At 43.8% G+C, this 12830-nt stretch overlaps 1 protein-coding gene across 5 annotated transcripts in view; it reads right to left on the bottom strand.

Annotated features, from left to right (window-relative positions):
• The window catches only part of LOC123999094 (ARF GTPase-activating protein GIT2-like), a 29566-nt gene extending 17053 nt beyond the window's left edge, over positions 1-12513 (bottom strand). For 3 of the 5 annotated variants that reach the window (XM_046304488.1, XM_046304491.1, XM_046304490.1), the window contains exons 1-9: positions 12278-12513; positions 11604-11737; positions 11387-11499; positions 11078-11183; positions 10861-10947; positions 2765-2895; positions 2371-2465; positions 1977-2022; positions 1748-1753 (exon numbers count right to left, since the gene is read on the bottom strand). In XM_046304488.1, the coding sequence (XP_046160444.1) occupies positions 1748-1753; positions 1977-2022; positions 2371-2465; positions 2765-2895; positions 10861-10947; positions 11078-11183; positions 11387-11499; positions 11604-11737; positions 12278-12329 (770 nt within the window). In that variant the 5' untranslated portion in view covers positions 12330-12513. The remainder of the gene's footprint in view (positions 1-1747; positions 1754-1976; positions 2023-2370; positions 2466-2764; positions 2896-10860; positions 10948-11077; positions 11184-11386; positions 11500-11603; positions 11738-12277) is intronic. The other 2 variants (XM_046304489.1, XM_046304492.1) reach the window with 1 other exon arrangement.
• Between the last annotated feature and the right edge of the window lie 317 nt (positions 12514-12830).

Here is a 12830-nt window from a genome sequence, read left to right as displayed (position 1 = left end):
TTAGGTTACAGCTTTATTCTAAAATTAAATAGTGTATTACCCTCATCAATCTACACACAATATCCCATAATGACAAAGCAAAAACAGGTTTTTAGAAATGGCAAATTTATATATAAAAAAATAAGAAATCACAATTACATACACCTCCAGTCAAAGGTTTGGACACACCTAATTCAACATTCTTTCTTTCTTTTTACTAAAATAAATATATTTCAGATTTTACATTCTTCAAAGTAGCCACACTTTGCCTTGATGACAGCTTTGCACACTCTTGGCATTCTCTCAACCAGCTTCATGAGGTAGTCACCTGGAATGCTTAAAGGAGTTACCACAGATGCTGAGCACTTTTCCATCACTCTCATTCTTGGTTAAATAGCCCTTACACAGCCTGGAGGTGTGTTGGGTCATTGCACTCTTCAAAAACAAATGATAGTCCCACTAAATGCAAACCTGATGGGATGGCATATCACTGCAGAATGCTGTGGTAGCCATGCTGGTTAAGTGTGCCTTGATTTCTAAATAAATCACAGACAGTCATCAGCAATGCACCCCTAAACCACCTCCTCCATGCTTCACGGTGGGAACCACACATGCGGAGATCATTCGTTCCCCGACTCTGCATCTCACAAAGACACAGCGGTTGGAACCAAAAATCTAAAATTTGGACTCATCAGACCAAAGGATAGATTTCCACCGGTCTGATGTCCATTGCTCCTGTTTCTTGGCCCAAGCAAGTCTCTTCTTATTATTGGTGTCATTTAGTAGTGGTTTCTTTGCAGCAATTTGACCATGAAGGCCTGATTCATGCAGTCTCCTCTGAACAGTTGATGTTGAGATGAGTCTGTTACTTGAACTCTGGTTTTATTTGGGCTGCAATCTGAGGTGCATTTAATTGCCCATTTCTGAGGCTGGTAACTCTAATGAACTTATCCTCTGCAGCAGAGGTAACTCTGGGTCTTCCTTTCCTTTGGAGGTCCTCGTGAGAACCAGTTTCTTCATAGCGCTCGATGGTTTTTGCGACTGCACTTGAACGTACTTTCAAAGTTCTTGAAATATTCCGGAGTGACTTGACCTTCATGTCTTAAAGTAATGATGGACTGTAGTTTCTCTGCTTATATGAGCTGTTCTTGCCATAATATGGACTTTTTATTTTATTTTTTACCAAATAGGGCTATCTGCTGTATACCACCCCTACCTTGTCACAACACAACTGATTGGCTCAAATACATTGAGGAAAGACATTCCGCAAATTAACAAGGTACATATGTTTATTGAAATGCATTCCAGGTAGTACCTCATGAAGGTGGTTGAGATAATGCCAAGTGTGTGCAAAACTGTTTAGGCAAAGGGTGACTCCTTTGAAGAATCTCAAATATATTTGGATTTGTTTAACACCTTTTGGTTACTACACATGTTATTTCATAGTTGTGTTTTCACTATTATTCTACAAAATGTAGAAAATAATGAAAAGAAAAACCATGGAATGAGTAGGTGTCCAAACTTTTGACTGGTACTTTTGACACACACACACTAGGGAGTCAAGCCCAGCCAATTAGAATGTGTTTTTCCCCACCAAAGGGCTTTTATTACAGAAAGAGATGCACCCCTCCCCCCTCAGACAATCCCGCACGTGAAGGTGGTCCTGGGCTGGCATGGTTACACGCATTCTGTGGTTGTGAGGCCAGTTGGATATCAGTTTATATAGTTAATTCAAGACATAACTATAGACAACAGTTGACATACTTACAAATTTCTTTTCCATCAAGATATGGCAGGAAAGAGATAAACAAGGATGGTTTGATAAATGCATTATGTTATAACTTCAGTTACTAAACCATAGGATGGATACACACAGCTGGCTTATCAGGACATTGAGAAGAGGTTTTTGTAAAATGCCACTGAACCACCAACATGTCTCAACAGCATTCCATTCCCATTCTCCATAAGCATGCCATCATGTTGGGCTCAGTTCTTACCTGTCAGCCATTTGTGGGATTATGAAGTGTTGTCCATTCCTATGATCTAGTAGACAAACAGTCAGATTAAAACAACGGATATTTACATTAAGAATTTAGCACAGAGCCCCCAACAACAGGCTTTGATTATTTGAATCAGCCGTGTAGTGCTAGGGCAAACACCAAAACGTGCACCCAGGGTGTGCCCCAGGACCGAGTTTGGGAAACCCTGATTACTCTTATCCAGAGTGACTTACTGAAGGAATTACGGTTAAGTGCCTTGCTCAAGGGGAAAAGATCAAATTGTTTTCACCTAGTTAACTCAGGAATTCAAACCAGCGCCCATTTGGTTACTGGCCCAACACTTAACCGCTAGGCTACCTTGCCTCTGTCCATGAGTCTTCTCCACTCTTACCTGGCCTTCTCCCACAGAGGTAAAATGCCAAGCGGTCTGTGAGTTCATACTGGATCTCTACCAGTCTGTCTGCCAGCTCCTGGTGGCCTGCTTGTCTGATTGGAACATGAATAATAGGTCATGAGTCTTTTCCACATCAATAGAAGTGACGGTGAGGTCAATGTATGTTTACTGTAAATGCCAAACATAGCACTGTATTTTTAGACCTCTTTACAATAAAACCCAAAGGTGGTAAAGTTTCAGTTTATTCAGGATCTGTAATAATTTACATCATTCTTCTAATAAATCTAAGTACTAGGCAGCCTCATAAACCGTTTCTGGGAAAGAGTTGTCACACCATCAGCGGTAATGGATCGCTCAAGTGCAGTACAAATGAGTATGAAGATTGCTTTACCTTGCGTAGTCAACAGGGGTCTTACCCCCTGTGTCTAGGGCACCAGGATCCGCCCCATACACAGCCAGCAGTTCTGCTTGTGACACCTGACATGCCTTAGCTGCTACATGCAGTGGACTGTTTCCTTTTTCCTGAAGGACAAACAGGACACACCAGCCCAACACAATGAGACACTGGACAGGCCACACCACCCCCAACACAATGAGACACTGGACAGACCACACCACCTCAATACAATGAGACACTGGACAGGCCACACCACCCCCAACACAATGAGACACTGGACAGGCCACACCACCCCCAACACAATGAGACACTGGACAGGCCACACCACCCCCAACACAATGAGACACTGGACATGCCACGCCACCCCCAACAAAATGAGACACTGGACATGCCACACCACCCCCAACACAATGAGACACTGGACAGACCACACCACCCCCAACACAATGAGACACTGGACAGGCCACACCACCCCCAACACAATGAGACACTGGACAGGCCACACCACCCCCAACACAATGAGACACTGGACAGGCCACACCACCCCCAACACAATGAGACACTGGACAGGCCACACCACCCCCAACACAATGAGACACTGGACAGACCACACCACCCCCAACACAATGAGACACTGGACAGGCCACACCACCCCCAACACAATGAGACACTGGACAGGCCACACCACCCCCAACACAATGAGACACTGGACAGGCCACACCACCCCCCCAACACAATGAGACACTGGACAGGCCACACCACCCCCAACACAATGAGACACTGGACAGGCCACACCACCCCCAACACAATGAGACACTGGACAGACCACACCACCCCCAACACAATGAGACACTGGACAGGCCACACCACCCCCAACACAATGAGACACTGGACAGGCCACACCACCCCCAACACAATGAGACACTGGACAGGCCACACCACCCCCAACACAATGAGACACTGGACAGGCCACGCCACCCCCAACACAATGAGACACTCGACAGGCCACGCCACCCCCAACACAATGAGGCACTGGACAGGCCACGCCACCTCAATACAATGAGACACCTGCCCGCCTGCACCTGCCCAACATCACTACTCTGGACGGCTCTGCCTTAGAATACGTGGACAACTACAAATACCTAGGTGTCTGGTTAGACTGTAAACTCTCCTTTCAGACCCATATCAAACATCTCCAACGCAACATTAAATCTAGAATTGGCTTCCTATTTCACAACAAAGCATCCTTCACTCATGCTGCCAAACATACCCTTGTAAAACTGACCATCCTACCAATCCTCGACTTCGGCGATGTCATTTACAAAATAGCCTCCAATACCCTACTCAACAAATTGGATGCAGTCTATCACAGTGCCATCCGTTTTGTCACCAAAGCCCCATATACTACCCACCATTGCGACCTGTACACTCTCGTTGGCTGGCCCTCGCTTCATACTCGTCGCCAAACCCACTGGCTCCATGTCATCTACAAGACCCTGCTAGGTAAAGTCCCCCCCTTATATCAGCTCGCTGTAGCACGCGCTCCAACAGGTATATCTCTCTGGTCACCCCCAAAACCAATTATTTATTTGGCCGCCTCTCCGTCAAGTTCTCTGCTGCCAATGACTGGAACGAACTACAAAAATCTCTGAAACTGGAAACACATCTTCCTCACTAGCTTTAATCGCTTTAAGCACCAGCTGTCAGAGCAGCTCACAGATTACTGCACCTGTACATAGCCCACCTATAATTTAGCCCCAACAACTACCTCTTTCCCTACTGTATTTATTTCTTTATTTTGCTCCTTTGCACACCATTATTTTTATTTCTACTTTGCACAGTCTTCCACTGCAAATCTACCATTACAGTGTTTTACTTGGTATATTGTATTTACATTGCCACCATGGCCTTTAAAAAAACTTTACCTCCCTTATCTCACCTCATTTGCTCACATCGTATATAGACTTGTTTCTACTGTATTATTTACTATGGTTGTTTTACTCCATGTGTAACTCTGTGTTGTGATATGCGTCGAACTGGTTTGCTTTAGCTTGACCAGGTCGCAATTGTAAATGAGAACTTGTTCTCAACTTGCCTACCTGGTTAAATAAGGGTGAAATAAATAAAAAATAAAAACAAGGAGACACTGGACAGGCCACGCCACCTCAATACAATGAGACACTGGACAGGCCACGTCACTTCAATACAATGAGACACTGGACAGGCCACGTCACTTCAATACAATGAGACACTGGACAGGCCACGTCACTTCAATACAATGAGACACTGGACAGGCCACACCACCTCAATACAATGAGACACTGGACAGGCCACGTCACTTCAATACAATAAGACACTGGACACTGGTGCAATAGCGTGCAGGCTTTTATGTATTGATACATTTCAGGTAACTGAGTGGATTCCATGATGGGGCCGACAGAGATGGTCACCTCGCTTCGCGTTCTTAGGAAACTGCGGTATTTTTAAAATGTATTATTTCTTACACTGTTACCCCAGGAAATCTTAAGTCTTATTGCATACAGTCGGGAATAACTATTGGATATAAGAGCAACGTCAACTTAACAACATTACGACCAGGAATACGACTTTCCCGAAGCGGATCCTCTATTTTGACCACCAGGACAATGGATCGGATCCCAGTAGGCCACCCAAAACAACAGCGCCGCAGAAAGGGCAGACTGAGCGGTCTTCTGGTCCGACTCCGTAGACGGGCACATCGCTCGCCACTCCTGAGTATGCTACTCGCCAATGTCCAGTCTCTTGACAACAAGGTAGATGAAATTCGAGCAAGGGTTGCCTTCCAGAGACGTCAGAGATCATAACATTCTCTGTTTCATGGAAACATGGCTAACTCGGGAGTCGGTAAAGCCATCTGGTTTCGTCAGGCATCGTGCCGACAGAAACAAACCTCTCTCTGGTAAAAAGAAGGGCGGGGGTGTATGCCTTATGATTAACGAGTCGTGGTGTAATCATAACATACAGGAACTAAAGTCCTTTTGTTCACCTGAACTAGAATTCCTTAACAACCAAATGCCGACCGCATTATCTACCAAGATCATTTTCTTCGGTTACAATCACAGCCATGTCTATCCCCCTAAGCAGACACCTTGACGGCCCTGAAAGAACTCCATTGGACTCTATATAAACTGGAAACCACATATCCTGAAGCTGCATTTAAAGTAGCTGGGGATTTTAACAAAGCTAATCTGAAAACAAGGCTCCCTAAATTTTTATCAGCATATCAAATGCGCGGCCAGGGCTGGCAGCATTCTGGATCATTGCTACTCTAACTTCCACGACGCATACAAAGCCCTCCATCGCCCTCCTTTCGGAAAATCTGACCATGACTCCATCTTGTTGCTCCCAGCCTATAGACAAACTAAAACAGGAAACACCCGTGCTCAGGTCTGTTCAACGCTGGTCCGACTAATCTGATTCCACGCTTCAAGATTGCTTCGATCACGTGGACTGGGATATGTTCCGGATAGCCTCAGACGGTGAGCGAGTTTATTAACTTCTAATGGCTTGGGGGCGCTATTTTCACGTCAGGAAGCTAAGATATGCATATTATTAGATTTGGAAAGAAAACACTGAAGTTTCTAAAACTGTTTGAATGATGTCTGTGAGTATAACAAAGCTCATATGGCAGGCGATAACCTGAGAAAAATCCAACCAAGACGTGGGAAATCTGAGGTTTGTAGTTTTTAAAAAGTGATTGCCTATCCAACATACAGTGTAAATTTGGTCAATTTGCACTTTCTAAGGCTTCCACTAGATTTCAACAGTCTTTAGAACCTTGTTTCAGGCTTCTACTGTGAAGGGGGCGCGAATAAGAGCTGTTTGAATCAGGGGTCTGGCTGAAAGCCTCGAGTTTAGTGACTCCCGCGGCCGTGAGCACGAGCTTTGTTCCTTTTCATTTCTAAAGACAAAGGAATTGTCCGGTTGAAACATTATGAAGATTTATGATAAAAACATCCTAAAGATTGATTACATACATCATTCGATATGTTTCTACTTTTTAACTTTTCGTCTAGACATAGTGCTTGCGCATTTGGATTACTGGATTAAACGTGCGAACAAAAAGGAGGTATTTGGACATAAATTATGGACTTTATCAAACATTTATTGTGGAACTGGGATTCCTGGGAGTGCATTCTGATGAAGATCCTCAAAGGTAAGTGAATATTTATAATGCTATGTCTGACTTGTTGACTCCACAACATGGCGGGTATCTGAATTAGAGGTCGACTGATTATGATTTTTCAACGCTGATGACGATACCGATTATTGGAGGACCTAAAAAGGCGATACCGATTAATCGGACTATTTTTATTTTTATTTTTAAATTTGTAAAATTGACAATTACAACAATACTAAATGAACACTTATTTTAAACTTAATATAATACATCAATAAATTCAATTTAGCCTCAAATAATGAAACACGTTCAATTTGGTTTAAATAATGCAAAAACAAAGTGTTGGAGAAGAGAGTAAAAGTGCAATATGTGCCATGTAAGAAAGCTAACGTTTAAGTTCCTTTCTCAGAACATGAGAACATATGAAAGCTGGTGGTTCCTTTTAACATGAGTCTTCAATATTCCCAGGTAAGAAGTTAAGTTGTAGTTATTATTGGAATAGGACTATTTCCCTCTATACCATTTGTATTTCATTAACCTTTGACTATTGGATGTTCTTAAAGACACTTTAATATTGCAAGTGTAACAGTATAGCTTCAGTCCCTCTCCTCGCTCCTCCCTGGGCTCGAACCAGGAACACAACGATAACAGCAACCCTTCAAAGCAGCGTTACCCATGCAGAGCAAGGGAAACAACCACAGGCTCAGAGAGAGTGACGTTTGAAACGCTATTAGCGCGCGCTAACTAGCTAGCCATTTCACTTCGGTTACACCAGCCTCATCTCGGGAGTTGATAGGCTTGAAGTCATAAACAGCGCAATGCTTGACGCACAAAGAAGCGCTGCTGGCAAAACGCAAAGAAAGTGCTGTTTGAATAAATGTTTACGCACCTGCTTCTGCCCACCACTGCTCAGTCAGATACTTAGATACTTGCATGCTCAGTCAAATTATATGCAACGCAGGACACGCTAGATAATATCTAGTAATATCATCAACCATGTGTAGTTAACTAGTGATTATGATTGATTGTTTTTTATAAGTTTAAAGCAGCTAGCAACTTACCTTGGCCCTACTGCATTCGCATAACATGCAGTCTCCTTGTGGAGTGCAACGAGAGAGAGGCAGGTCGTTAAAGCATTGGACTAGTTAACTGTAAGGTTGCAAGATTGGATCCACCGAGCTGACAAGGTGAAAATCCGATTTCCGATTGTTATGAAAACTTGAAATCGGCCATTCCGATTAATCAGTCGACCTCTAATCTGTATGGTGGCTGAGCGCTGGACTCTCGCACGGTGTGCTTTTGCCGTAAAGCTTTTTTGAAATCTGACACCGCGGTTGCATTAAGGAGAAGTATATCTTTAATTCTGTGCATAACACAGATTTCTGTAAATTGATGTGGCTCTCTGCAAAATCACCGGCTGTTTTGGAGGAACAAAACATTACTGAACATAACGCGCCAATGTAAACTGAGATTTTTGGATATAAATATGAACTTTCTCGAACAAAACATACATGTATTGTGTAACATGAAGACCTATGAGTGCCATCTGATGAAGATCATCAAAGGTTAGTGATTAATTTTATCTCTTTCTGCTTTTTGTGACTCCTCTCTTTGGCTAGAAAATGGCTGTGTTTTTTTGTGACTTGGTGCTGACCTAACATAATCGCATTGTATATTTTCACCGTAAAGCCTTTTTGAAATTGGACACTGTGGTGGGATTAACAACAAGTTTCTTTAAAATGGTGTATAATACATGTATGTTTGAGGAATTTTAATTATGAGATTATTGTTGTTTGAATTTGGCACCCTGCACTTTCACTGGCTGTTGTCAAATCGATCCCGTTAACGGGATTTCAGCCGTAAGAAGTTAACAAGTGCATCAGTGATGTTGAACCCACAGTGACTATTAAAACCTTCCCCAACCAGAAACCGTGGATTGATGGCAGCATTCGCGCAAAACTCAAAGCGTGAACCAACGCTTTTAATCATGGCAATGGAACCGGAAACATGACCGAATACAAACAGTGTAGATATTCCCTCCGTAAGGCAATCAAACAAGCTAAGAGTCAGTAGAGACAAATGTGAGACGCAATTCAACGGCTCAGACACGAGACGTACGTGGCAGGGTAAACAGTCAATCACAGATTACAAAAAGAAAATCAGCCTCGTCGCGGACACCGACATCTTGCTCCCAGATAAATTAAACAACTTCTTTATTCGCTTTGAGGACAATACAGTGCCACGGACACGGCCCGCTACAAAAACATGTGGGCTCTCCTTCACCGCTCCTGCATGTGCAGACCACCTGGATGGTGTGTTTATGGACATATTCAATCAATCCCTATCCCAGTCTGCTGTTCCCACATGCTTCAAGAGGGCCACCAGTGTTCCTGTTCCCAAGAAAGCTATGGTAACGGAGCTAAACGGCTATCGCCCCGTAGCACTCACTTCCGTCATAATGAAGTGCTTTGAGAGACTAGTCAAGGATCATATCACCTCCACCCTACCTGACACCCTAGACCCACTTCAATTTGCTTATTGCCCCAATAGGTCCACAGACGACATAATCACACTCTCCTAACCCATCTGGACAAGAGGAATATCTATGTAAGAATGCTGTTCATAGATTACAGCTCAGCATTTAACACCATAGTACCCTCCAAACTTGTCATTAAGCTCGAGACCCTGGGTCTCGACCCCGCCCTGTGCAACTGGGTCCTGGACTTTGATGGGCCGCCCGCAGGTGGTGAGGGTGGGAAACAACATCTCCACCCCCCTGATCCTCAACATTGGGGCCCCACAAGGGTGCGTTCTCAGCCCTCTCTTGTACTCCGTGTTCACCCATGACTGCATGGCCATGCCCGCCTCCAACTAAATCAGGTTTGCAGACGACACAAGACAGCCTACAGGGCCCTCGGAGTGTGGTGTCAAGAAAATAACCTCACACTCAACAAAACAAAGGAGATGATCTTGGACTTCAGGAAACAGCAGAGGGAGCACCCCCCTATCCACATCAACGGGACAGGAGTGGAGAAGGTGGAAAATGTTAAGTTCCTCGGCGTAAACATCACGGACAAACTGAAATGGTCCACCCACACAGACAGCGTGGTGAAGAAGGCGCAACAGCGCCTCTTCAACCTCAGGAGGCTGAAGAAATGTGGCTTGTCACCAAAAGCACTCACAAACTTTTACAGATGCACAATCGAGAGCATCCTGTCAGGCTGTATCACTGCCTGGTATGGCAACTGCTCCGCCCACAACCGTAAGGCTCTCTAAAGGGTAGTGAGGTCTGCACAACGCATCACCGGGGGCAAACTACCTGCCCTCCAGGACACCTACACCACCCGATGTCACAGGAAGGCCAAAAAGATCATCAAGAACAACAACCACCCGAGCCACTGCCGGTTCCCCCCGCTATCATCCAGAAGGTGAGGTCAGTACAGGTTCATCAAAGCTGGGACAGCTTCGATCTCAAGGTCATCAGACTGTTAAAAGGCCATCATTAACATGGAGTGGCTGCTGCCAACATACTAACTCAAATCTCTAGCCACTTCAATAATTAAAAATGGTATGTAATAACTGTATCACTATTCACTTTAAACAATGCCACTTAATATAATGTTTACATACCCTACATTACTCATCTCATAGGTATTTCCTGTACTCTATACCATCTACTGTATCTTGTCTATGCCGCACGGCCTTCACTCATCCATATATTTGTATGCACATATTCTTATTCATTCCTTTACACTTGTGGGTATAAGGTAGTTGTTGTGAAATTGTTAGATTACTTGTTAGATATTACTGCAGGGTCAGAACTAGAAACACAAGTATTCCACTACTCTCGCATTAACATCTGCTAACCATGTGTAGGTGTCCAATAAAACTTTATTTGATTTACAGACTATTTTATATTTTTCTTACATACCGGGTGGAAGAAGTTGGCCTGGGCTCCCAAAGACAACAGTCTCAAGCACGTCTCCAGGTTCCCAGTCCGAACACTGGAGTGGAGTTGCTAGAGTGTAAGCCAAAGGAGGTTTGGTTAGCTAACAGAAAATAAAAAACAATTGATAAATTGGTGAATTAATGACCTCAATGGCAATAAAGCCTGCAATCCAGGGCATGGTCTGGCTGCAATCTCTCACCTTACTGAGGTCCTTTGTGGTGACACTGTCATCCTCTCGACAGGGCATTCGATGGACATACGCCAGCATCTGATATTTGGCCTTGATGAATTCAGTTTTATGGGGACTGTGAAGAGAACAGAAAATCACAATTACAAACCTCAGACTGTCCAGGCAAACCTGCCCCAATGGCACTTTAATACAACATAGAGTCCAACAATGTGAGAGTGATAGATCATGGTGAGATGAGATACCCATATTCGTCATCACATTGGTTTAAAATTATATTGTTTAACCTTCAACTAAAAGTTTGAAATGTGCCCCACTCACTGGACTCTGTCCTGGGGGTTGGCCTTGCGTTTCCCACTAGTGATAGACGAGGGGTCCAGAAGGCTGTGCTCCCAGATGGAGTTGGCCCCATTGCTGTACAATTTCTGAACCATCTACAAAGGAAGCAAACAATACAACCAATTGGTAAGGGAAAACAACAATTGAAGATGTTGACTGTTCTTGAGCGTCAGTATTGCTGCTTGTGTGAGGTGCTCACCTGTAGCTGGGAGGGTGGCCATGGTGTATGAGTCAGGTGTCGGACTTGGGAACTGTGTCGGCCCAGACCCCGGTGGACGCTGCAGCACTCATCACAGATCAGCACGCCCCTGTTCACTGAGGCCCAGCACGGGCCTGGGACACACACAACCTTTAGACTCTATATTACCACAAAGGCTCCGAGTCCACACAAACCATTTAGACTAAAAGAGTCACATCATTCTGCATGTATTCTTTTTCATGATTTCAGGCAGCTCCCTAACTACAAATGTCATAATTTTACTTTCACACAGCCACAAACGAGATATACCCCAACTAGTTTGCAAGCTAAAGTTATAAAACGAAGACTATTGTAAAGTCTAGATGGCATAAACTAACTCGCAACAATAACAAAGTTAAGGGCTACCAGCTGCTAACTAGCAACAGACAGCTAAGGTTAGCGGACTTCCCCATTCTTCTTGGACATTGTCATACTAGCAGCTAGTTTAGCTTGCAAGCAAAGCTATGCGTTGCTGGAACTACAAGCAATCAAACAGAATAGGAATCCCTTTGAAAGTGAAAATCAAGCAAGCAAATATTAAAATAGCTTGCGTTACCATTACATACAACTGATAACATAAACTAGCTATCATGCTACCTAAAATCCTAAGGCTAGCCAGCAATCGTTTAGCTTACCCTGGGAGCTACAATCAGCGCAGACCTCTCTGCTCCGCAGCCGCTTTGACATCCCTTTTTACTTTTGGTAGCAAACTAGTTGTTTGTATACAGAATGTCCTTTAAACACTCCGTTTCAGACAGACACTCATGAGACAGTTTACACTACTGTACAACGACGAGGTCAGAAAATGTGATGAGGAAAAATGCTAACTGTCTAACGTTAGCTTATTTAGCTTCTTCTTCTTTGAGGATTATTGACGGACCACACTCATAAGGTGTATTGCCGCCACCTACGGGATAGTAAAAAATACCCCAAAAAAACATATATTTTGGATGAGCAAGTTCATACTAATTACCAAAAACAAAAACACTAACCAAATTCATGCTACTATACTACCCTGAATTTCAGAATGTCTATTCAGATCTATACACAGGTTCAGGGACCTGGGAGGGGGGAACCTCTTCATTCAGTACTCCCTGTAACATTTTGTCTCTAAAGTCCTGGGGATCCAGACATTTATTTGCCGCCTTCACAATGATGTCTAGCTTCTTTGATTTGTTATTAGTTTGA

Source organism: Oncorhynchus gorbuscha, linkage group LG16 (assembly GCF_021184085.1).
Source record: "Oncorhynchus gorbuscha isolate QuinsamMale2020 ecotype Even-year linkage group LG16, OgorEven_v1.0, whole genome shotgun sequence".
Taxonomy (NCBI): domain Eukaryota; kingdom Metazoa; phylum Chordata; class Actinopteri; order Salmoniformes; family Salmonidae; genus Oncorhynchus; species Oncorhynchus gorbuscha.
Note: the sequence above shows the minus strand (reverse complement) of the source record. Positions and strands in the feature narration are given on the sequence as shown.